The 27139-nt window shown below is 34.5% G+C and overlaps 1 protein-coding gene and 2 long non-coding RNA genes across 3 annotated transcripts; all 3 read left to right on the forward strand.

Moving 5' to 3' along the window:
* Positions 1 to 2429: 2429 nt before the first annotated feature.
* On the forward strand, positions 2430 to 5549 carry LOC132605687 (uncharacterized). The gene is made up of 3 exons (XR_009569411.1): positions 2430 to 2551; positions 3240 to 3364; positions 5155 to 5549. It is a non-coding gene; the product is annotated as an uncharacterized LOC132605687 (long non-coding RNA).
* A 554-nt stretch (positions 5550 to 6103) lies between these two features.
* LOC132605686 (uncharacterized) lies at positions 6104 to 8277 on the forward strand. Its single transcript, XR_009569410.1, has 3 exons — positions 6104 to 6307; positions 7064 to 7191; positions 7895 to 8277. It is a non-coding gene; the product is annotated as an uncharacterized LOC132605686 (long non-coding RNA).
* A 5111-nt stretch (positions 8278 to 13388) lies between these two features.
* On the forward strand, positions 13389 to 27057 carry LOC132605689 (cytochrome b5-like). The gene is made up of 3 exons (XM_060318873.1): positions 13389 to 13597; positions 25757 to 25823; positions 26720 to 27057. The coding sequence occupies exons 1-3, from the start codon at positions 13511 to 13513 to the stop codon at positions 26974 to 26976; spliced, it is 411 nt and encodes a 136-aa protein (XP_060174856.1). The 5' UTR covers positions 13389 to 13510; the 3' UTR covers positions 26977 to 27057.
* The last annotated feature ends 82 nt before the right edge of the window (positions 27058 to 27139 follow it).

Consider the following 27139-nt stretch of genomic DNA (forward strand, 5'->3'; position numbering starts at 1 on the left):
AAAGTAATTTGTCGAAAAACATTTCTAATAAAAAAAATACTTTTTAAATTAAGCAAGTTTTGAAGGCCTAACTAAACACATTAAAACAAAAAAAAAAATGGAAAAGAGAGGATAATTTTTTTAAGAAAAATATAATTAGGTTGATGAAGATGTTTATGATGTGGCATCACTTTATATTTGATATGAATATGATGTGTCATTCCCACTATGACATTGACAAGCAAGAAATAGACAAGGCTGGAGGTGATTAAACATTTGTCCTTACCAAATAGAGTGCTATTAGAAAATCCATCAATTACAATATCAAACAGGTTTTGCAAGACAAATGTTTAATGACCTCTAACCTTAGTCTATTTTTTGCTTGTCCTGATGGGAATGACGCATCATATTCGTATCAAATAAAATCATGTCACATCATAATTTGTAAAACAATAGTGCCTTAAATTTAATTTGTTATTACATTTTATTTGGATACTTCAACATACTCGTTCTGGTCAAACATCTTAACACATGATAAAATATGTATATTAGACGCTTTCGACTTAAATTTTAAAAAATATCTTTTGCATGAATTCTAAAGCTCGCATTATATAGATAAGTTAACTATATAAAATATGCACTTCATTTAGTTATACATATTAACCTTAATTGGAATAGGCTAGCGGTTGTACGACTTATTGAGGTTAATATTTATAATTGACGAATATAACATAATTTAAGGATAAATCTATTTGTGTAATGGACACCTTTACACACAAATATTTTTTTCAAAATTTAAGCTGAAAGTGCTTAATAGAAACACTTTACGATGTGTTTAGACGTTTAATTGGAGCATCACGTAGTTCAAGTATCTAAATGAAATATAATAACAAGAACGAGTTTAAGGAGTTATTGATGTATTCCGCCTTTTAACTTATCAATGAATAATACTCTCTCCGTTTCAATTTATGTGAATCCATTTGATTGGACAGGGAATTTAAAAAAGAAGAGAAGACTTTTAAACTTATAGTATTAAATTAGTCACATATATGTTATGTGGCTATAAATCATTGCACAAAGGTGAATTGTTTCTAAATATAAAAATATATCATTCTTTTTTACACGAATTAATAAAGAAATAGATTCACATAAATTAAAATCACTGGACTAAAAAAATTGCACCAAAAAATTGTGATGACATGATAAGTACTTATTTACCCTTAATCAGAGAGTTTGGTTTATGATGCCCTTTAACTCCCACCCTCACTTCCCGGCGCAATTCTGGATGGGAAACGAGAAATAGAAGAAGAGAAACTTAGCATTTACATTTGAACATACCTGTCCTCTCCATGTTCTCTTTTTGGTTTGACAAAAAGTAAAGGAAAAAGTCAAAAAGTAGGAAAGGATAATAAATATTACAAATAAAAACACTTACATCCACATGCCATCAGTGTTTGTCATAATTGAAAGGGCACATGTATGCACATGGCTTCAGATAAATTTCAGGCAATGCAAAAGAAGTGGTCCCCATTGTGCTCTTTTTGCTTTGACATTTGGTGCCCTTTTGTTGGCCATGGATATTTTTGGTTTTTTTTCTTCAAAAATATGAATTTCGAAAATTCCGAAAAATTTATGCTTCAAAATCTGTTTCGACAATTTTTACTTTAAATCACTTAAAATTAAAAAAAAAAGTTAAATTTGTACTTTTGTCTAAACACAACTCCAATTTTCTAATATCATTTTCATATAGAGCTATGATCAAAGACACACTTGAACTGTCATCTCAAGTGTCACACTTTAACTATCATCTCTTCTCTTTTCCTATCTAAACTATCATCTATATGTATTAAAACACACCTCACAATTGATTAGGTCAACTATCAGTTGTTGTTTTTTTTTTATTTGAATTGAGTATCACTTAAGTGCATTCTATACATATATGGTGATGGTTAAAATAAAAAAGGGAAACAACTGATATTTGAAGTGTGAAAGTTTTTTTTATCATTATCTCTTCCAAACATTATTTTTTTCAAATTTCACAATTTTATATCCAAACGCCTGCTTGATGTCCCCATTCTCCCTCTTGTTATGAAATCGAAGAAATTAAAGAGAAAATTGAAAATAAAAAAAATTATAACTTTTTGTATTGATTTTTTATTTGAAAAATAAAAGGCTATATTCCTATGTGCAGAGAAATGAAGAGAATAAAATAAAATAAAATATATTATCTCCTTATGAATATTAATTTAAAAGGACATTAAATATTTTATAATTAAATATAGTAACAAGACTTAAAAAGAAATTAAATGTTTTAAAATAATTTTTGATTAAAAAGAAAATAAATATTTTATCATTAATGTAATAAAATAAGGCAGGTAAATTCCTTCACCAACACCCCAATCTTTGATTATTCCAATAAGTACGTTCAACAGTCTCATAAATAGAGAACTAGAGAACCCCACACTCTTATCATCTGTTCTCTCATTCTTAAAACCTTTTCTTTACTAATCTTTGAAGACCCAAAATCAAGATTCAATCACATCTTTTGTTTCTCTATCCAAACATTGTTAAGGTATTAGATCCTTTTAATTATCTTTCTGACTCCACCCCATTTGGTTTAATTAATTGGAGTTGATGTTTGCTTGTGCTTTTCTTTACTAATATGTGCTAAAGATTCAATCTTTGAGTCCTTATTAGTGGCAACTTAGGGTGAGTTTGACATGGAGGAAAACAAAAAATTTCAAAAATATTTTTTAGTTTTCTCATATTTGGTCGATTAAAATATTTTAAAAACATTTTTTCTGAAAGATAAATTTCTTAAAAATGACGAAAATGACTTTCTCATAAAAATAGGAAAAAAAAGCTCTATAATGATATATTTCAAGTTCATTGTCTCCTCCCACCCTCCCAACACCCCCACCCCCGCGCCTTGACCATCCTATTCCTGCCCACCCTGAAACCCCGCTCCTCACTCCATCTATCCCCATTGGGTTTTACTAAATTACATATAAATATTCGTGGGATAATATATTTTTTCTTACTCAAACACTAGAAAATAAGTAAGATACTCACTTATTTTCAAAAAATATTTTTTAGAAAAAGATTTTTCATGAAAGACATTTTCGTTCACACCAAACACACTCTTATAGTCTTTGTGATCTCAGTAATTACCTTTCTGCCTCCACATTTTTTAAGTTTTATGCCTTTGTATCTGGATCTTAAAGATTCAAGTTTTGACTGCTTCTTTTACATTGGTGTAGAAGAGATTTGAAGAAGTTATTCAAGATGAGGCTTCTTCCCATTTTTTTGGCATTGCTTATCATGGCTTCAATGATAGAAGCTAAGCCCCTTATTGGTTTCAATAATTGTCCTGTGCCTAGAAATAGTGAGTAACTCTTCTTCTTTTTAAGTCATTTTGTTTTTTTTTTATTTCACTTACCTATCGGTTCAAAATGAGGACATAGAAACTGTTCGAGAAGTAGTTCTTTACTTCTAACATGATACTCGAATTACGAACCTATTGGTTGGAAGTCGAGACCTTATGAGGAATGGCGTTGGTAAGAATTTTAAACAATATTTCCTGGTCCAAAATAAGTAATCTTTCGTCCTAATTTATGTGGTATAATTTGATTAGACATCAAATTTAAAAAAGAAAAAAATATTTTTAAAACTGAGTGTCTAAAATAATTTATAGATATTTGTGTGACCCTATATCATTTTATTAAGAATAAAATGAGTAACTTTAAGTTAGGTTATATTTAAATATAGATTTTTTTTTTTGACAGACTGAAAAGGGAAGTATATCACATAAAAATAAGGATCTAGTAGTTCAGTTGGTTGACTACCTGAACTTTCACCGTGTCGGTGAGGATTTGAATCTCACATTGTAATCCCCTCCCCATTTCCCCTTCCCCCACCCTCTATGTAATAATTTTTTTTTTTTTTTAAAAGTATATCAGATAAATTGAAACATAGATAGTAAGTTTTTAGCGCTTTTTCTTTAATCCAAAATAAATAAATTTTTCAAAGCCAAAGGCATTATTGATTAGGTTTTTTTTTCAAAATTACTCCTCTTCAGTGTGGGTTTCAAGTTTCAACTATTTTTTAAAATCTCAATGTTGACTACTACTTTTAAGAAAATTTTTGGGGAAAACAAAAAGGTGACATTGTCGGATAACCCTTTGACTAATGTAATTATGACGGAGTAACTTTCTTTAGTAGTGTGCCTCTCCTAAAAAAATCATATTTTTTTTAACTAGAAGGAGTATCAATCTGTATATTATCATAATTCGTCTTGTACGAGTATGAGTCAGTCTGGAGTTGCAAGGTTCTAAAGCATTTTACCTTCTATCTCCAAATTTATGTTTATTTGCATTATTTTCAAGTAGTATCGATCCATATGTTTGTGTATTAACTTCTCGACGAAATGGTTTCAAGGATATCACTAGGTTACATGTGTGACCGCTCTACGTGGTTCATTCATGTTATATAAGATAAACAATCTTCATTTCTCTGTCAGTTTTATGTTGTATAAACTGAATAAACTTCACTCGTCTTTGATAAGTTTGTATTAAATACATCGCGATTTCATGCAATTTGTAATAAAAGAAAGGGAAAATGGTTAGATTTACCCCTTTACTTTCAAAAATAGTTTACATTTAAATTCTGTTATACTTTGGGATGAAAATACCCCAACTGTTATAAAAAAAAAAATGCCCCTTTTGTCTGTTAACCCCTTCAATCTGGAGTTGAAATCCGGATTTTCCATAATTCGGAAAACTTCAAAAAGCTGTTTTTTTTTTAATTTTTCACTCCAAATAATTCACAAAAATCTAAAACAACTCATATTGGTGTTCATGTCCAAACACAACTCCAATTTTTATATACCATTTTCAACTTTCTTCCAGATGCTACTTATTTTTTTAATTTCACAATTTTTATGTCCGAACACCGACTAAATGTAAACTATTTATTGAAAGTAGAGGGTAAATCTGTCCTTTTTCCTAAAAGAAAGGAATCTTTACACAAATAGTCCGTCGAATTCACTTGTTATTTTTTCTATCCAATATGCATACATTATATACTAATTATATACGTGTTATGCATATATTATGCATCCGTCATCTATATAGAATTCTTAACTTCTTTTTTTCTTAAACTTTTTGTATTTTTCAGGATGTGCAAAGGCATGCGTTAGAAGATGCGCACTTAAAGGTCACAAGAAAAGATGTTTGTTTTACTGCAACCATTGTTGTAATTGGTGCCAATGTGTTCCACCAGGATATGTTGGGCAAAATAAAGGGTGCTGTGCTTGCTACACCAATTGGCACACACAATTAGGAGGACCAAAATGTCCATGAAAATAAATTAATCATGGAAGAAACAATGGTGGATCAGTTTTATGTTTAATTTTCTTTAATTTGATCTTCTTGAGAAGGAATTCTCTTGTACTGTTACAAACAAGAATTAATATTTCTTGATTATTGTTTTATGTTTGGTCACAATGATCAAACTATTATCCATATTACTAATTTTCATGAACCAATAAGACACATGACTTCTTCTTTTTTATTGTGCATCATTGCAACTCAAAATGTTTTCCTATTATTATTTTTTGTTTATTTCCTTAAGGGTGAGAGCGGATCGATTTGAAGTTGCAATCATTAAATTGTAATTGTAATCTTAGTTCAACAATTATCAGTATTACAAAGAAAATAATTAATTGAGACTAAAAAGCAGCAACAACAACAAGAAACCCGGTGAAATCTAGTTTGAAAAGGAAAAGATTATCAAATAAGTAATCAGGGTCAATGTTGGAAAGAAAAAGAAACAATTCAGGGAAAAAGACATATTAATTAGTTTTTTTTTTTTTTTACAATTTTTCTACTATTATTAAAGAAGATTGAGGCCCACCATTTTTTAAAAAAAATTGGTGACCGATGACGAGAACTCTACAGAAACTGACGTTTCTGTATAGTAGTAATATAATAACTAGACTTAAAAGAAAATTAATTAATATTCTAAATATTACTAGACTAAAAATATTCTAATATTTACGTGGATCATAAAATATAAGACAAGTAAATTCTAACACATTTCACTCTCTCACCGACACCCCACTCTTTGATTAATCCAATAAATACGTTCAACAAACTCATAAATAGAGAACTAGAAAACCCCACACTCCATATCCTATTTCTCTCATTCTTCAAGCCTTTTCATTTACTACTAGTCTTGAAGATCCAAAATCAAGATTCATCACATCTTTTGTTTCTTCACTCCAATTGTTTTTTTTTTTTTGTTTTTTCCCTATCCAAACATTGTTAAGGTATGAGTCTTCTGATCTTTGTAATTACCTTCTGCCTCCAATTTATCTTGTGCTTTTCTTTACAAATATCTGTTAAAGATTCAATCTTTAGCATTTTATTAGTGGCAGCTTATATGGTCCCGTTTGGCCATTAAAATTATTTTCTTTTTTCCCGAATAATTTTTACTTTATTTAAAAATTAGATCACATTTGGTCATAAGTGTTTTTTGCACTTTTTTTCCAAAAATATTTTGAGAAAACATTATCTGATCATACAAAGTGATCCATTTTTTGGCAGTTTTTAAAGATGAATTTTTCAAGTTTTCTACTAACAAACTTTAACTGCTTTTCATCTAAAATATATATCCAAATACAATTTTAATTTCCAAAATTTATTTCTCATTCCATCTTCAAAGAGCCGAGATTTTCTTTAAGTTTCGACCAAATCTATGTCCAAAACTCTAGCTTAGTATTTGGCTATGAATATTTCAAATTTCGTTTTTTTTTAAAAAAGAAAATCACTTTTCACTTTTGATATTATAAGTACATTCAATCATTGAACACTATTTCAGAAATTCTTTGCAAAAAATATGATCAAACAGAACTCAATCTTCAACTCCAGCGCCATAAGAAAATATTTGAAACTATGGCCAAACACCTACATAGTCTTTGTGATCTCAGTAATTACTTTTCTGCCTCCACCTTTTTGGGTTTTATGCCTTTGTATCTAAGATCTTAAAGATTCAACTTTTGACTGCTTTTTTTCCATTGTTGTAGAAGAGATTTGAAGAAGTTATACAAGATGAGGCTGCTTCTCATTTTTTTGGCTTTGCTCATCATGGCTTCATCAATGTTAGAAGCTAAGCCACTTATTGGTTCAACAAGTTGTCCTGTGCCTAGAAATAGTGAGTATCTCTTTTTTTCATTTTTTTTGGGGGGGTTTTTACATCCACTTATGGTTTCAAAACGAGGACATTGAGACTGTTCGAAAAATAGTTCTTTACTTCTAATATGATTCTCGAATCACGAACCTATTGGTTGGAAATCGAGAGCTTATGAACTGTGGTGTTCATAAGAATTTTTAAACAATATCTATCTATTATCATAATTCGTCTGGTGCACGTACTAAATTAGGAGCCACTGATTTAAAACTTGGTGAAACATTTCTTAAAACTTCATTGTTGGGTATTTTGTGGAAGATGAAATGGAAGGGTAGAGGGAAGGTATTAGGGGAGGGTGGTGAGGTGGCATATCACTTGACGCTACCTCACCCAAATGTTATGTCACATGGGATGTTGTTGGCCATGGTGGAAGGGGTTAACGGATAAAGCGTATTTTTAACAACATTTTGTTAACTGCAGGGGCGTTTTTGTTTCGCAAATATAACGAAAGTTAAATATATACTTTATTTTTTAAAGTAGAGAGATAAATCTGTCCTTTCTCCGTAAAAGAAAGGAATCTTTGCACAAAAAATTCATTGTTTACTTTTTCTTACTAGATATACATAGATTATATACCGACCATACATGCATTATACATATATTATGCATCCGTCAGCTATATTTTGTAAATCTTAACTTTTTTTAACAAAAACTTCGTGTTTTTCAGGTTGTTCACAGGCATGCGTTAAGAGATGTGCACTTAAAGGTCACAAAAAACGATGTTTGTTTTACTGCAACCATTGCTGTAATTGGTGTCAATGTGTTCCACCAGGATATGTTGGGCAAAATAAAGGGTGTTGTTCTTGCTACAACAATTGGCACACACAATTAGGAGGACCCAAGTGTCCATGAAAATAAAAGGGTGGATCAGTTTAATGTTTAATTTTCTTTATTTGATCTTCTTGAGAAGGATGATCCCATGTATTGTTAAAATCAAGAATTAGTATTTCTTGATTATGTTTTATGTTTGGTCACCATGATCAAACTATTATCCATAATATTACAAATTTTCATGAACCAAAAATAAACTGAACTCCTTTTTTTTTTTTTTTTTTTTTTATAACTGTGTGTCATTGCAATTTTATTCTTTTTGTTTAATTCCTTAAAGCGTCGTTTGCTATGCTGGACAACCAAAAGTAGTCCTATGATAGTGTCTTATTGTTATTAATTTTGGGATAAGTTATACTATGATTAGAAATAGTATTGAGATGGTGGTATAATAGTATCGGGATTAGTTATCTCTGGACAAAATAATGCCAATGACAAATTACCCCCGGGGTCCCTCAAACTCTATTTCTCTAAATAAAATCGAGGGTGTTTTTTTGCAAACAAACAACTTCTTTTTAGAAATTATGCATTTCGTGTTATTTTTAATACAACAAATCAAACAATCAATAAAAAATAATATCACGATAACTAATTCCTTCATAACTTGTTTTCGAGCCAATTAAATGACCCCTATTTGATATTCTTGAGAAGGATTTCCCATGTGTTGTTAAAATCAAGAATTAATATTTCTTGATTATATTTTCTGTTTGGCCAACATGATCAAACTATTATCCCTATTACAAATTTTCATAAACCAAAAAGAAATTGAACTTTTGTTTATTGTGTATCATTGCAACTCAATTTTTTTTTCCTTTTATTCCCTTTTTTGTTTATTTTTTAAGAGTTAGAGTGGATTGATGAACAATGGAAAAAAAAAAAAAAGGAACGGGGGGGGGGGGGGGGGGGGAACTTTAGTAAAGAAGAACCTCTTTAGCGCAATTTGAAGTTGCAATCATTAACTGTAAATCAAATCTTTAGTTCAACAATTTATCATTGTTACGATGAAAATAATAATTTGAAACTAAAAGATTAACAGCGTCGTGCGACTCGAATAACTCCAAACTAGCTGTTAAGTTCAAAGCTCCACCATAAAAAAACACATTTTTTCAGAAAAATAATACTACTTTAAAGAATAAGTTGAAGACTTAGAATATTTCTCTTTGTCTCAATTCCTTCTTTCACTGCACCAAACCTCAAATTATAAACAAAATACATAATGTGTTTTCATTTACAATATAATACTTCTCATCCACTCAACACAAGGAAGAAACGTCCTCATGTATGTGTAGAGTTTCTTCCATATACTGAATGTCAATATAGTGGATAATACTTTGAGGTGTAGTAGGAGATAAATGGAGTGAACATGTCAAAGTGATTACATGAATTACAAAGAATAATGACCACTTTCTCCACTTTAATTCGACTAGTATGTCATGCACTTTAATATTTGAGAAAATGACACAGTGTACCCATTAAGACACATGATTGACATACATTAGCTGTGTTTTAAGAAGTTGGGACAAAATGACTATGAGCCCGTTTGGATTGGCTTATAAGTTACTTATAAGCTGTTTTCAGCTTTTTTGAGTGTTTGGCTGACCAGCTTAAAGTCATTTTTTGCTTAAAATAAGCTCAAAAAAATAATTGGGCCCATTTAACTTAGCTTATCTAAAGCAGCTTATAAGCTGAAAATAACTTATAAGCTAAAAAAAATAAGTTAGACTATCCAACTTATTTTTTTTAGCTTATAAGCTGTTTGCAGCTCATAGACATAAGCCCATCCAAACAGGCTCTATGTCACACGTTCTAGGCCAAAAAATCTATCACCACATGACCGATAAATAAAAACAATAGCTGATAATACGCATTTCCTATTTTCTCTGCTACAATGTTTCCAATGGCGGACCCAGGATTTTGAGTTCGGGGTGCTTGATAATAATAGAGAAGTAAAATTATCACTTCATGGGTGCTCTATTAGTTACTTATATCTGTTTTCTTTATATTTTTTATACAGTTATACACTCCGTGACTGAGTTCAATGGATGCTGGAACACCCAAAATTTGCTAGTGGGTCCGCCCCTGAATGTTTCCTCCACACCTATTTCTTCCCCAAAAATCTCTCCATTAGCACCGCGAATCTCTCAAATTGAATAATCTTGACTCACTAACCATATCTTTTGTATACTGCTATTGTCTAATTTCTCAAATTTTTAAGATTCTGTACTTAGAAACAGTGATGCACGGTTGCTACATCTTTTTGATCGATGTTGTTAGTTTTTATTGCTAATTTAATTGAGAAGAACAGTGCTTCAAATCTAGGATTAATGATTCTGATTTTTAGGATTCATTATCAATTCCTCTAAATATTTTAATATTGAACTAATGCTTCTTAACTCTAAACTAAGTATTGCTTTTGTCATTCGGCCCAATTTCATTTTTAGGAGAATAACAAGCAAACATATACTTGGCGGATTATCCTATATGATATGCACATAATTAATCGCAATCATTTTGTAACGAAATAAAGATTTAAAAATATCATTAGTTTCTGAAGTTATTGGTAATGATGAGGATTCACCCGCACATTTTCTTACTCTGTGTTACACGCGCGGCTTCAATTTTGTCAAAAGCAGAATTAATCGACCACCACATTGATATTGCAAAGGTCCCAATTGGCTTGACAACAATTGAGTATAGTCAGACTTCATTATAATAGTCATTCTTTATAACATTTCATTATAATATTTAAGTGTTCTTTAGAATCAAATTTAATATTATGTTATATTATATATTTTTTATAATAACATTTGCTAATCCGAACAAACAATATCGCTATAAAGAGATTTGACCGTAGATCTCTTTCTATCGAACTTGTTATTTTTCACGTCTACCTCCCTTCTAAAGATCAAACAATTAAGAACGTTGAAACTGTTTGAGAAATAATTTTTCGCTTCTGACATGAATTGAATAATCAACCTATCACCTAGAATTAGAGACAAATTAGATTTGTGCGATCCTCACTTGTCACAAACTTAAACTTTCAGATGGGATAGTCACAAACTTCAACATGGTATCAGATGAGGCACAGATCTTCGGATCGAATCTCACTGCCGCATCTTATAAAAAAGAATTTTTACGTGCTTGACCCATAAAAAAGAATCAGAAAATGAGATGGTCACGCACTTCAACACTTCATTCTCTGCCTAAGAGTGAACAATTTTACGAAATTACTGAGTTCTTTTAGGGTAACTTACATAAATAGCTATAGTTTGGGGGCTTCTAACCAACCGTAGCTACATTTTTGTTAATTACATTTCGTAGCTAGTTTTTAGTTATTTCGAGTGTATTTGACTGTATTAGAATATACTGTTCCGTTGTACCTAAATATTTGTGCGAACTAACATGGTGTATTTGCCTGTATTCGAATATGTTGTTCTGTTGTATCTAAATATTTGAGCGAGCTAACTCGGTGTATTTGACTTTATTTATAAGTGTATAGATAAACGGCAAAACATAGTAACTTAGTGTATTTGACTGTATTCATAAGTGTATAGATAAATGGTCCTAGTTAGTATTGATATGAGTTACTAATGTATTTATACATTTAATACATCTGTCAAAATACAAACTTCCATAGATACTGCAATACACTCAGAAAATAACGAATACACTCATATCTGGAGATACAAGAAATATCCATATCTGAATAGCGAAGGTATTCCGGCGACTCGAGGCCATGGCAGTGACCGAATCTGAGGGGCAAAGGTACTCTGAGCAAAGGGACCCTACAAAATCCCAAAGCGATGGAAACGACTCTTTGAAGAAGTAGGTTCTACTAAAGAAGAGATGAAGGATATAATAGTGACTGCTGAGTAGTAGTAGTATTCTAGTAGTTAAAGTGAGAGAATACTAAATACAATATATAGCTATGATATGTAAATTAAAAAACTAACTGTAATTACGAAAAATAATTAAATTAAATAAGTAGTAGTTATTAACCCTATATACCTCTTAAAGTTAGCTATGCCATATAAATTTTTTCTTGTAGACATATATATAATGTAATAGTATTATCTATTATTATTAAGCAAGCAACTTTTTCGCAACTCGATGGTATACTTTAATTTCCTGCTTAAGTAGCTGAAGTCTTTTTATTTGATTGCGGTGAACTAAAATTTACGATCTTAAATATGAACACCAAGAATATGTTACTAAAGATAAGTAATAAATTTAAAAATAAAAAATATCAAAATATAAATAATTTTTCTTTTTCTTGAAAATTATGTTATATTTAAGTTATTCATCACTAGTATAATATATATATTTTTTTTATACATTTTTTTTTGTGTGGTTTCTCAGCATGTGTCCTATAGTTGCATTAGGACCCATATTCATACAAGATTTGTGTCGGATAAGGCCATCAAAGGAAAAACACTCTCTAACAAGAATTTTTTTCATATTTATGGCTCGAGCCTATGATTCCTGGTTAAGAATATCTATTCCACCACAACCTTTATTGGTACTAATAAAACATTTAGAGAACTTCATAAATAGCTATAGTTTAGAGCGTAATTACGAAATGTAGCTACATTTCACTTATTTATAAAACGTAGCTACAGTTGCAGTCCCAGCCGGGTATCAACTGTATCAGTAAAAGAGTTGTATCAAGCGGGTATCAGCTCAGCTGTATCAGGTGGGTATCAACTGTATAAGCGCACACTGTGTCAACTGAAATCGAGCGAAAGAGTTGTATCAGCGCATACTATATTAACGCTAATAGCTACAATTTGTAAATATAATAGCAATGTTTCATAATTTTTTGAAACTATAGTTATAGTTGGTAAGTTTGTCACGTGGCCTAATTTTTCCTAATACCCCTAAAATTCACAAAACTCCATATCAACATATATCTAAAAATTGCAATAAAATCAAGATTAGGATCTACCTACCTTCTCCCCATACCCACTTTTTGGTTTGATACCTGAATCCATCTTTCCTCTCACCAACCCCCACATCAACTACCCACTCATTGATTTTTCCAATACGTTTACCAAACTAAGGACCCGTTTGGCCACGAGAACTATTCACCTTTTTCGATTTTTTTTTCACTTTATTTGAAAATTATATTTGATCATGAAAGTTTTCCAAATACAAAGTAAAGTTGTATTTAAAATTTAGAAAATACTTATTTATTTTATTTTCACTTTTTTTCACTTTAGATATACATTTAAACAATCAAATATTTTTTTTAAAAAATTATAACCAAACATAATCCTTTATCTTCAACTCCAACTTCAAAATATTTAGCTTATACAGCCAAACGACTACTTAAATAAAGAATTAGAAAAGCCACACTCCATTCTTTCTCCTCCAACTCTTTTTGGAGAACCAAATCAAGATTCATCACATCTTTTGTTTCTCCACTCCATTGTTTATTTCTATTTCAATATCAAAAATGGGTGGCGAAACTAAGGTTTATACTTTGGCAGAGGTTGCCCCCCATAACAATGTTAAAGATTGTTGGCTTGTTATTAGTGGCAAGGTATTAATCTTTTAATCTAATTTAGCGTTATTGATGTTTTCTTTTTCTTTACACATATCTGTTAAAGATTCAATCTTTGGACCTGGAAGGGGAGCCTTGGCATGTGACCTGAAAATAGCCTCTTGTAGAAATGTAAGTAAGGGTGCGTACAATAGACCCTTGTGGTCCGGTTCTTTTCCGAATCTTAATGCACGGGGCTGTCCTTTTTCAATCTTTGGGCCTATGTTAGTAGTAATATATAGTCTTTGTGTTGTGAAATTAGTCGAGGTGCGCTCAAGCTGATCCGAAAAGTATAGTCCTTGTGATTTCTGTAATTACCTTTCTGCCTCCAGTCCACCCCTTTTGATGTAATTAACTGGTATTGATGTTTTTTTTTCTTTTACAAATATGTGTTAAAGATTTAATCTTTGGGTCTTTGTTAGTAGCAGTATATAGTCTTTGTGTCATTGAATTAGTCGAGATGCGCCTAAGCTGGCCCGGACACAGTGGATATTAAATAAAAGTATAGTCTTTGTCATTTCTGTAATTACCTTTCTTCCTCCAGTCCACCCCTTTTGATGTAATTAACTGGTATTGACGTTTTTTTTTTTTTTTTTTTACAAATATGTGTTAAAGATTTAATCTTTGGGCCTTTGTTAGTAGCAATATATAGTTTTTGTGTTGTGGAATTAGTCGAGGTGCGCCTAAGCTGCTCCGAACACCGTGGGTATTAAATAAAAGTATAGTCTTTGTCATTTCTGTAATTACCTTTCTGCCTCCAGTCCATCCCTTTTGATGTAATTAACTGGTATTGATGTTTTCTTGTTTTTTTCTTTCTTTACAAATATGTGTTAAAGATTTGATCTTTGGGTCTTTGCTAGTAGCAATATATAGTCTTTTGTGTCGTGGAATTAGTCGAGGTGCGCCCAAGCTGGTCTGAACACCATGGGTATTAAATAAAAGTATAGTCCTTGTGATTTCTGTAATTACCTTTCTGCCTCCAGTCCACCCCTTTTCATGTAATTAACTGGTATTGATGTTTTCTTGTTTTTTTTCTTCTTTATAAATATGTGTTAAAGATTTAATTTTTGGGTCTTTGTTAGTAGCAATATATAGACTTTGCGTCGTGGAATTAGTCAAAGTGTGCCCAAGCTGGCCCGAACACCACGGATATTAAATAAAAGTATAGTCTTTGTCATTTATGGAATTACCTTTCTGCCTCCACCCCTTTTGATGTAATTAACTAGGATTGCTGTTTCTTGTGCTTTTGTTTACAAATATCTGTTTTGATCTTTGGGTCTTTGCTAGTAGCAATACATAGTCTTTTGTGTCGTGGAATTAGTAATATATAGCAATATAAGCGGGCTTAGGCGAGGAGGAGAAGAGGCGCTTTTGGGAGGATTTTGACGAGTTAGTGGGAGGCATACCGACTACTGAGAAACTTTTTGTGGGAGGGGATTTCAATGGGCACATCGGGTCTATTTCGGGAGGTTATGATGATGTGCATGGAGGCTTTGGCTTCGGGAACAGAAATGGAGGAGGAGTTTCACTTTTGGATTTTGCAAGAGCTTTTGGGTTGGTGATACCAAATTCGAGTTTTCCAAAGAAGGAGGAGCACTTGGTAACCTTCCGTAGTTCGGTGGCTAAGACTCAGATAGATTTTTTACTCCTTAAAAAGGATGATAAAGGTCTGTGCAAAGATTGTAAGGTCATTCCGAGCGACAACCTTACAACCCGTCATAAGCTCTTAGTGATGGATTTAGGGATCAAGATGACGAGGAAGAAGAGGGTCGGGGATGACCGACCTAGGATCAGATGGGGGAGTTTGACCACGACTAGTGCCTTGGAGATGGGAGAGAAATTGAAGGATATATGCGACCGGTATGTGGGATAGGACGGCTAGTTGCATTAGGGTTGTAGCAAGGGAAGTGTTGGGGGTCTCGTCAGGTGGCCATGGTCGGCATCGAGGGGACTGGTGGTGGAATGGAGAAGTGCAAGGGAAAGGTGGAAGCAAAGAAGGTGGCGTATGCGAAGTTGATAGAAAGCAAGGATGAGGTGGAGAAGTGAACGAATAGGGAACTTTATAAGATAGCGAGGAAGGAGGCGAAGTTGGCAGTTTCGACGGCAAAAACGGCAGCTTTTGAACGTCTTTATGCTGGACTAAAAGAGAAAGGCGGGGATCAGAAATTGTTCAGGCTAGCCAAGGCGAGGGAGAGAAGGGCACGCGATGTGGATCAGGTGAAGTGCATCAAGGACGAGCATGGAAAAGTATTGGTAGAGGAGACTCTCATTAGACGGAGATGGCAGTCATACTTCCACAAACTCTTGAATGAAGGAGGGGACAGAGACATTGTGTTGGGAGATTTGGAACATACAGGGAGACGTCACGATTTTGAGTATTGCAGGAGTATTAAGTTTGAGGAGGTTAAGAGTGTTGTTCGTAGAATGCGCAGGGGAAGAGCGACCGGACCGGATGAGATTCCAGATGAATTTTGGAAGAGTGCGAGCTCGGTAGGTTTGGAGTGGCTGACTAGGTTGTTTAATGTCATCTTTAAGACGGCAAGGATGCCCGAAGAATGAAGGTCGAGCATAATGATCCCTCTATACAAGAACAAGGGGGATATCCAGAGTTGCAACAACTATAGAGGTATCAAGCTGCTAAGTCATACTATGAAAGTGTGGGAAAGGGTGGTGGAGATGAGGGTGAGTAGAGGCGCGTATATTTCAGAGAACCAGTTCGGATTCATGCCGGGACGCTCAACTACAGAAGCCATCCATCTTGTGAGGAGACTGGTGGAGCAGTATAGGGAGAGGAAGAGGGATTTACACATGGTATTCATCGAGCTAGAAAAGGCTTACGACAAAGTTCCAAGAGAGATCCTATGGAGATGTTTGGAGGCTAAAGGTGTAACTGTGGCGTACATTAGAGTGATCAAGGACATGTATGAGGGAGCCAAAACCAGGGTAAGGACAGTAGGACGGGACTCAGAGCACTTCCCAGTTGTGATGGGGTTGCATTAAGGATCAGTTCTCAGTCCGTTTTTATTTGCCTTGGTGATGGATGGATTGACGCAACAAATTCAAGGTGAGGTGCCATGGTGTATGCTTTTCGCGGATGACATAGTCCTGATCGATGAGACTCGTAGTGGAGTTAATGCTAAGCTGGAGGGTTGGAGACATACCTTGGAGTCTAAAGGGTTTAAGCTGAGGAGGACCAAGACAGAGTACTTGGAGTGCAAGTTCAGTGAAGCACCTCAGGAGGTTGGCGTGGAAGTTAGGCTTGGTACCCAGGCATCCAGAAGAAAAGTAGTTTCAAGTATCTTGGGTCTATCATGCAAGGCAGCGGGGAGATTGACGAGGATGTCACATATCGTATTAGGGCAGGGTGGATGAAATGGAGGCTCGCTTCCGGAGTGCTATGTGAAAAGAAAGTGCCACCATAACTTAAGGGCAAGTTCTACAATGTGGTGGTTAGACCGACTATGTTGTATGGGGTGGAGTGTTGGCCAATTAAGATCTCTCACGTTCAAAAGATGAAAGTTGCCGAGATGAGAATGTTGAGATGGATGTGTGGGCACACCAGGAGTGACAGGATTAGGAATGAGGCTATTCGGGTTAAGGTGGGAGTGGCCTCGGTGGAAGACAAGATGCGGGAAGCGAGACGGAGATGGTTTGGGCATGTGAAGAGGAGAGACACGGATGCCCCAGTGCGGAGGTGTGAGAGGTTGGCCATGGATGGTTTCAGAAGAGGTAGGGGTTGGCCGAAGAAATATTGGGGAGAGGTGATTAGACAGGACATGTGTCAGAACCCAAATCATGGATCATGCTGGCACCCACACTAACCCTCCCTGGTGGGCGAACCCTTCAGGTAACTACCTTAATTTGATACAACATGCGGAATAAATACTTTTATTATAAGAAATTCCCAAAACCTTGTCTAGACTCATACAAGAGCTTCTAAGAAGTTTACAATTTGAAGTAGATAACAAACTCAAACTGGATACGACTTCTGTTTAAGGATAGAGAACAACAGAAATCTAAGGGGAGACTCTGGGTTGCAAGATCTCAAATAGCTCACCCAAACGCCTTTGACGAATGCCTCGAAACAGTCATGAGACTCCGAACATCACCTGAAAATAACTCTACACTCTACAAGGAGTGTAGCAAGAGTAGTATGAGCACAACACAAGGCTCGTAGGTATCATAGGCCGACAACGGTTAGTTCACGCATATAAACAAGAAGCAACTAACAAGTAAGCAGATAAGTAATCAAACACAGTCACAACTCTAGCACATATGAAAGTCTTGCAGTAACGATAGTCACAAGGGATTTCAATATCTCAGGTTATAAGCCTAGGGGGAAATCTATAAACCTCGAGTCCATCAAGCCTCTAAAATAAATACTTACAAACAACAACTCAATAATTCACAAATCAAGAATCAATCAGAGAATGTGCCATGCAATGACATGAATAGCAATTCAAATGGAGTGCTATGCAATGCAATGTCGTGCTATGTAAATGTTATGCAATGCAGTAGTCACCTCTCACGCTCCATTCTCGTACACACATGCTATGGCAATGCCTCATAGTCATGACCCATGGGGGACCCGCGAAGTCCATGTACCACTCGTGCTCTCCGGCAGAAACCTCGGAGGCTATCAATTACTCTTAATCTCCGGCAAAGACCTCGGAGTCTCTCTGTCACTCTCAATCTACGGCAAAGACCTCGGAGTCTCTCAATCACTCTCCTCACCATTTGAACAACATAAAAGTAATATGGAAGCATGTCATGCATGATATCAATTTCAACTATATCATTAATATGCAATAACAAGTACAAGCCATATTATTGTCCATGGCTCCATCATCAATATTACCCTTCCCTTTCATAAGGTGAGTGAGCTAGTATGTGATAAAGATACAATTAGGTGATAATTACATCAAATAGCACATAGAATATGGGATGCATGCCTTGCATGAATCAACCTCAATAATCACCGCAGTCATAGGTTCCATAGATTCATACTAGGAAGTGCAATTCAGTATTCAATTTCTCAGTAATAACTTTCCTCTTCCATATGACAAGTGAGATAACAAGAGAGAGGGAATTATATCAAGTACATGCAATCACAACCATGGTGACAAGCCCACATAACAATATCACAATAATGGCGACAAGCCCACATAACAACTGACGATACCAACCTCGATGGAATTCACCTCCACACCATGCCTGAAGACCTATCATGCTTTTCCCGTTAACCACTACTATCTACATACGTTTTGCTAACCGGAGTCTAGACATAAAGTAAGCCGTAACCTACCTCAATGCCGAACAGGTGTCACGAACTTTCACGCCAAAGCTTTTTCCTTCTGAAGTGCTTCCGAACGGACAAGGTCTATCAAATATATAATCTACGTTAGAATACGAATCTAATAGCGCCCATATTGCTATACCTATATTTGAAATCCAAAAACGCACTCCAAAAAGTGGCCTTGGGCCCACAAAGGCAGATTTGGAATTTTTTTGAAAAATAATTTCACCCGTTATCTAAGGATCATATAATTCGGGCGGCATCTCCTCGAAATAATTCACCCCATGCGAACTCCAAATTAGTTCCAAATGACAACAACAACACCAACAACCTTATGTACATCTAATCCATAAGAACATAGCACCATAACAATCCTCATAATTGTAACGACCCATTTGGTCGTTTAGCACTTTTAGGCCTAATAACCCTAAAACACCCTTTTCGTGGTCTAATTTTGGTGTCTATAGCTTGCGATAACGGGTGATTCGGTTACTTAATTGACGAGTAAATTTTAGAATATATGTATTTAATGTGTGTGAATAGTTTATTCATAGAAATATTATTTGCACACACATAAGGTGTAAGTGGGTAAATATGGTATTTGACGGAGTGGATCATTTTTTTTAAAATAAAATAAAATGGTTGAGTAAAAAGATTATTTTGGACAATGATTTTAGTTGGGGAGTAATAGGACAAGCCCATAATTAATTATTTGAGAAATTGATTAATTAAGAATGTTAGTGGGAAACATGTCAGTGATTAAGAGTGTTAGTGGAAGACAAGTAGTTAGGTGTTACTATCAAGGAAGACACGTGTGGTTCAATGGAATAAGAGTCAAGTGTGACTAATGCTTCTGTAGATATTGATGATCAGATTGGGAAACAAAGTGGACAAGTATAGGTCCATGTGGCATCCTAATAAATATAGAAACAAATGACTAATGTTACTTATACCCATTGCTGGACACGTTTTGGGGAATATTATGCATAGTAAGCATAAAGTGGCCGTATGTGTAATCCTACTACATTAAATGTTGGTGGAGTGGGAAAAATGAATTAATTAAAAGAATTAGTTTCTAGAACATTTGGATAAAGATGTATTGTAAAGACATTTAATAAGCAAATAAAGGTGGAGGAAGTGTGGTGGAAATGAGTAAATAATTGGGACTATTGGATGACTTTGGGGACATTCCAACGTGAACAACAATTGTCCAAAGTGATAAAAAGAAGAGGGCTGACAGTCCATTTAGTGGAGGAGCACATAATCATTTTGTGCACTAACTTATCATACCCCACCAAGCATGTTAATTAAAAAAAAAAAAATCTGATCATAAATCATCACATGCCATAGTGGGACGTGTCTAATGGGTGGGCTGCATTATGATGACTAATGAATCACACTTTCATCTTCCCCTTGAATTGGAGAGAGAGAACCACACGGCCATGGCAAGTTTTTGAAGCTCAAGGCCATTGGTGCAAGTGATTATAGGATCTGCCCTAACTAAATTAAGGTAAGAATCCTCCTCTCCAAGATATATTTAAAATTCGTCCAGGCCATAGGTAAAATTGTGAGATGAGAGCTACCGGATTAATGACAGGAAATCGTATAACTTCTTGTTGTTGTCATTGATTATGTGTTAAGAGTGAAGGAATCTTGATATTTAAAGCTGTAGTTGTTTATATGAAATTGTTGAGATATGAATTGGATTTTGTGGAATTAAAATTCTCTTTCTTTCACCATGTTGGAGCTGGCCGTGAGCTTGGCAGCCATGGTTATTCATAATTCTTTCTCCAAATCAAGATGAAGATTAACAATTTAATGGTGTTGAAAAGGGGCTGGCCTTGAGCTTCAAAAAGCTGCCATGGCCGTGTGGTTCTCTCTCTCCAATTCAAGGGGAAGATGAAAGTGTGATTCATTAGTCATCATAATGCAGCCCACCCATTAGACACGTCCCACTATGGCATGTGATGATTTATGATCAGATTTTTTTTTTTTAATTAACATGCTTGGTAGGGTATGATAAGTTAGTGCACAAAATGATTATGTGCTCCTCCACTAAATGGACTGTCAGCCCTCTTCTTTTTATCACTTTGGACAATTGTTGTTCACGTTGGAATGTCCCCAAAGTCATCCAATAGTCCCAATTACTTACTCATTTGCACCACACTTCCTCCGCTTTTATTTGCTTATTAAATGTCTTTACAATACATCTTTATCCAAATGTTCCAAAAAATGATTCTTTTAATTAATTCATTTTTCCCACTCCACCAACATTTAATGTAGTAGGATTACACATACGGCCACTTTATGCTTACTATGCATAATATTCCCCAAAACGTGTCCAGCAATGGGTATAAGTAACATTAGTCATTTGTTTCTATAATTATTAGGATGTCACATGGACCTATACTTGTCCACTTTGTTTCCCAATCTGATCATCAATATCTACAGAAGCATTAGTCACATTTGACTCTTATTCCATTGAACCACACGTGTCTTCCATGATATTAACACCTAACTACTTGTCTTCCACTAACACTCTTAATCACTGACATGTTTCCCACTAACATTCTTAATTAATCAATTTCTCAAATAATTAATTATGGGCTTGTCCTATTACTCCCCAACTAAAATCATTGTCCAAAATAATCTTTTTACTCAACCATTTTGTTTTATTTTAAAAAAAATTATCCACTCCGTCAAATACCATATCTACCCACTTACACCTTATATGTGTGCAAATAATATTTCTATGAATAAACTATTCACACACATTAAATACATATATTCTAAAATTTACTCGTCAATTAAATAACCGAATCACCCGTTATCGCAAGCTATAGACACCAAAATTAGACCACAAAAAGGGTGTTTTAGGGATATTAGGCCTAAAAGTGCTAAACGACCAAATGGGTCGTTATAACATGGCGCAGTTACAGCTTAGCGAGGACATGACCTTAGATAGGAGGGTGTGGAGGACCCACATTAGGGTAGAAGGCTAGTAGATAGTCTCGTTATCCTTCCTTATTAGTAGGCGCATTATCACAGTATAATTTCTTGTGCTCTGATGTCTGCTATTATCTGTTATTTCCTGTATTTTGATTATTCTATTTTATCTGTGTCGCTTTCGTTATTTGCATTTACATATCGCTTTGGATTTCTTAGCCTTATCTGACCTCTTTTTATGCTTTTATTGAGCCGAGGGTCTTTCGGAAACAGCCGTCCTACCTTGGCAGGAGTAAGGTCTGCGTACACTCTACCCTCCCCAGACCCCACGGTGTGGGATTCCATTGGGTTGTTGTTGTTGTTGTTCAATCTTTGGATCCTAAATTGTAGCAAGATGTTAGTCTTTGTGATCTCTGTATTTACCTTTTTTGCCTCCACCCCTTTTGATGTAATTAACTAGGATTGCTGTTTCTTGTGCTTTTGTTTACAAATATCTGTTAAAGATTCAATCTTTGGACTTTGGGTCTTTATTAGTGGCAATATATTGTCTATGTGATCTCTGTAGTTATCTTTCTGCTTCACCCCTTTTGATGTAATTAACTAGAGTTGATGTTTGTTGTGTTTTTCTTTTATGAATATCTGTTAAAGATTCAATCTTTAGGTCTCTCTGAGTTAATGTATCAATATTAATGGTAACAGTGGCTGATGTAGAGCATACTTTTGGGTTCACGGGAATCATTAGCTTTTGCACAAACCCTATATTTCTATTAAGAAATTCATAAATTATACATAAGTATGTGATTGTGAACCCATTTGTTATTGTATATTAACTTGAGGTCATTGAAGGAACCATAAACTTCAAATCCTGGATCCGTCTCTGATGACAATATATGGATATAGTCTTTCTGATCTCTGTAATTACCTTTATACCTCCACCACTTTTGATTTAATTAACTGGAGTTGCTGTTCTTATGCTTTTCCTTATAAGTATCTGTTAAAAGATTCAATCTTTTGGTCTTTATTAGTGGCAAGGTTAATATTAGTCTTTGTGATCTCTGTTATTACCTTTCTCCTTCACCCCTTTTGATGTGATTAACTGGAGTTGATGTTTCTTGTGCTTTTCTTTACAGATATCTGTTTTTTTTTTTTCCAAATAAAGGTAACAGTACAAATATCTGTTAAAGATTCACTTTTTGTGTCTTTATTAGTGGCTATATATAGTCTCTGTGATCTCTGTATTTACTTTTATTTCTTGACCCTTTTGATGTAATTAACTTATATTGATGCTTTCTTGTACTTTTCTATACAAATATCTGTTAAAGATTCAATCTTTGGCTTGTAATTTGTGGCAAGTATAATCTTGGTGACTTCTGTAATTAGCTTTCTGTACCCCCTTTTTGATACCCTTTTTGATAAACATTTTTATGCTTTTGGTAGCTTGATCTTAATGGGGTGCGGCCCTTCCCGGACCCGGCTAACGCTGGATGCTTTGCGCACCGGGCTGCCCTTTTCTTGTAGCTAGATCTTAAAGATTCAACTTACTGCATCTGTTCTGTCGTTTTTATAGTTTTTCTTTCTCTGCATTCTTTTCTGTTTTGAGATGAGGGGTCTGAAAAGGGGTGAACAGTGTGAAAAATTGGAATGCATATTAGTTGAAACTGGGGGTGGATCTAGTGTCTGCATTCGGATCAAACTACATATATATTTAGTTTAAAAAATGAATTCTGAAAGGGGAAAGATCCCTGGATAGAATCATTGGATTATACAATTTGTGTGTATATTGAATTTGCACCCATTGTCAATTGTCATTTAAAAGCTAGGTGCAGTGACACTCGATAACTCGCTTGATGCTTGTGTGATTAGCTTCATGAATAATAGCGAGATTGTATCGATTCCTTCGTGATTCCTTCGTAGGAATAACTATATAAAGCACAGGATTTTAACTTCTTTCTGTTTCTAGAGGAGGGATTTCACTCAAAAGTTTGGTTCTTGATTACTCAGGTTTGAGTCATCAATATTTGGTTTTATCAAACAATTCCCTTTTTGAAGCTTCAACATCCTCTTTCAACAGTCTAATACTGGGTTTTTGCGAATTTTAGTGCTTGCAAGGCGTTAGCATGATGAATGATGACATTATTGGCATTTTAAAGTGCTAAGATCGATGGTTTTCATTCTACTGACCTTTGGTTGGTGGGTCGTCATTGTCTATGGATTGTGTCTACGTCTTAAATTCAACTTATTTCAGTTCTCAACTTGTTTCAACATGAATTTGATGCGGTCTTGATGAATCATTATCTTTCTAGATGATGACTTTGGTTTACTTATCATTTTTTTTTTTTTAAATCTTTTTAGATGATGACTTTGGTTTTATTGTAATGAAAATTCATTGGTTCATTGTTATGGTTTAGTTCTCAAATATTTTGGTGGACGAGTACAAAGGAATTTATCAATATGAGAATATGGTTGGGAGCTACAATTTAGATGATGTAAATATCAAGCGGTTAATAGGAATTGCTTGTTTGGTAGTTACATAGATAATTCATGTTTTAGGACTTTGGATTTATCAGGTCGTACTTTTTGGGTAAAATGCTTAGTACATCACTTTGTTCTTAGTAACATGTGACTGACCTATCTTGGTAATAAAAGGCTAATATCCCCTTGTGATTTTGATATACAGTCAAATCTCTTTATAACAGCATCGTTTGTCTGGATATTTGTTGGTTGCTATAGCGAGATGCTGTAATAGAGAACATATAATATGAAAGTTTCTGATAAAAAAGAGATATAACGTAATATGAAAGTCGGTTCTAAAGAAAGCTTGGTCGTTACAGTGAAATGTTGTTACTGAGGATGACTGTCATAGAGAGGTCTAACTGTACTTGAAAACTATGCCATTGGTTTTCTTTTCTTATAAGTAATGATGAATCTTATACTTTGTAATTTTGAAACTTCTCCGGAGAAATTTATAATCTAGTATTGCCCTTGATTCATGGTACCAAAACTTGGGAATTTCTATTCAACCCTTCCCTGCACCTTCCTGCTCCTCATTGTCCTCCCCCAATTGAAAAAAGGAACAGGAGACAAACATAAAAATTTCACCATAACTTTGTTTTTGTTTAGGTTTCTTTGTATACTTTGAGTTGCAGCGTCTTAGTTTACTATATTTATAAAAGAGAAATATATTATCTCCTTTCGTAGGCCATAAATTGATGAGATAAAATGAATAGCCAGTTTTTGAAGTTTAAGCGTAACTGCATTAGTGTAAATCTATGATATTATAACTCTGCCGTGGTGAAAAAGTATAGTGCTCAAAGATAGTGATAAATCTTTTTTGTTATATGAGTCAAATGGTTAAAAGTTGTAAGCATTTCAAAGTTTAATATGCAAAAAGCACTGATAGTTAAGTATGAAATTACAGAGAGGGGGTTCATTCACTTTGTTTTTTTATACCACATGGGAATCATGAGCTATTCTTTAGCACAAGGGTAATGTGCATTTCCCTTTGTGTTTCAAGGTTACACACTCTAGGTTTCCGAGTTCATCTCTTCCAACAATCACCTTTTCTCCTCCTAATAGAATTAAAAAACTTTGTGCTCCTTGTTTGTTCGTAATTTCTTAGTTAAGAGTAGGCTTGATTTACAACATTTCGGCAAAGGCCGCTGCACCCTTATAACACCGGGTTCATATGAACCCAGTACTTTCGACACGGAGTATAAATTCATGTTTAACTAAATGAAGGATATTTCGGAGTAGTTGGCATCACTTGATACTTCTTATTGCTTTCCAACCTCCATTTTCTCTCCTTTTTTTTTTTTCCTTCTTTTGTTTTCTCAGATTTTCTTGTGCTACTTTTTAATTGAATACCCAAGAAGTTTGGGATTGGCTTCATTGACTGATATTGATATTTTATTTGATAGGTGTACGATGTGACAAAATTCTTGGACGACCACCCAGGTGGCGATGAGGTTTTATTGGCTGTTACTGGTAATATACTTTGATCAACTTTTTCCTACCAAAACCACACTTTTTAACATTCAAATTGTTCATATATGTTTCAATAGTATTCGAGTTGTAAAGTTGAGTAGAACACCGACTTTGGATCGTGCCATCTAGTGAGGGATCTAGACCAGACATGACTTAATAGAGACCTCTGCAAGGTAGGAGTAAGGTTTGCGTAAACCCACCCTCCCCTGACCCCACTTGTGGGATCACATTGGGTATGTTGATCTTTCTTTTGTCCCTTCCAAACGATCGGAAAATAAAGAAATGGTTAATATATTCAAGATAATTTAGTACTTACGAAATACTCCCTCCATCCCATAAGAAGTGTCACCTTAGTCAAAAACACGCATATTAAGAAACCAATGATGAAGTGTGAAGTTAATCAAATTATCCTTATTTAAAAAAAAAAACTTTTTCCTCTTGATGATTAGAGTATACACAAGTAGTCCATTTTTTGACATTGGGAATCCAACCATCATCATTTAGAGTGCTACTACTTCTTTTGTCCAAGGGCAAAGCTGGAAAAAACTAGTCAATGTATTCATTGGTTTCCTAAGGTGACACTTATTATGGTACAAAAAAATTTGGCTAAGGTGACACTTATTATGGAACGGAGGGAGTGCTATTTAATCATATCGGGGATGTGATATGGTTTCGAAAGATAAACCAGATATGGACATTTCCTATGAACAAAATTTTTACATTTCATTTAGGATTAGGAATACGTGTAATCAGACCTGTCTTTTACATGGTTTCATTCGGTTCCATTAGGGAGATGAGTCAATTTATAGATTTAATATGTGAACAAAATTCAAGAAAAAAAAAGAATGAATTTACGTAGGTGCCATCTCTAAAAACTTGATGGTGATTTGGTGCAGGAAAGGATGCAACCGATGATTTTGAGGATGTCGGCCACAGCAGCAGTGCTCGAGCAATGTTGGACGAGTACTATGTGGGCGATATTGATTCAGCAACCATCCCGACTAAAACCAAGTACACTCCTCCCAATCAGCCTCATTACAACCAGGACAAGACATCCGAGTTCGTAATTAAGCTCCTCCAATTCTTGGTTCCCTTGATTATTTTGGGTGTAGCTGTTGGCATCCGCTTCTACACCAAAGAAAAATCCGCTTGAAGATTGAGTGCAACGGTAAATTCATAATAAGCGTCCGAATTTGCAAGATGTGACCCTTAGTCACCTCCCCGCAACCCCCCCCCCCCCCCCCCCCCCCAAAAAAAAAAAAAAAAAAAAACCCACCAAAGACGAGCTTAAGAAGAAAAAGAGTTGGTTTTCATTG

This window comes from Lycium barbarum, chromosome 8, assembly GCF_019175385.1.
Source record: "Lycium barbarum isolate Lr01 chromosome 8, ASM1917538v2, whole genome shotgun sequence".
Classification (NCBI taxonomy): Eukaryota; Viridiplantae; Streptophyta; class Magnoliopsida; order Solanales; family Solanaceae; genus Lycium; species Lycium barbarum.

Coding starts and splice junctions, on each gene's coding strand:
- LOC132605689 (XM_060318873.1), top strand. CDS start 13,511: ATGGGTGGCGAAACTAAGGTTTATACTTTGGCAGAGGTTGCCCCCCAT. Junction 13,598..25,756: donor GGCTTGTTATTAGTGGCAAG/GTATTAATCTTT, acceptor TTTATTTGATAG/GTGTACGATGTGACAAAATT. Junction 25,824..26,719: donor GGTTTTATTGGCTGTTACTG/GTAATATACTTT, acceptor GATTTGGTGCAG/GAAAGGATGCAACCGATGAT.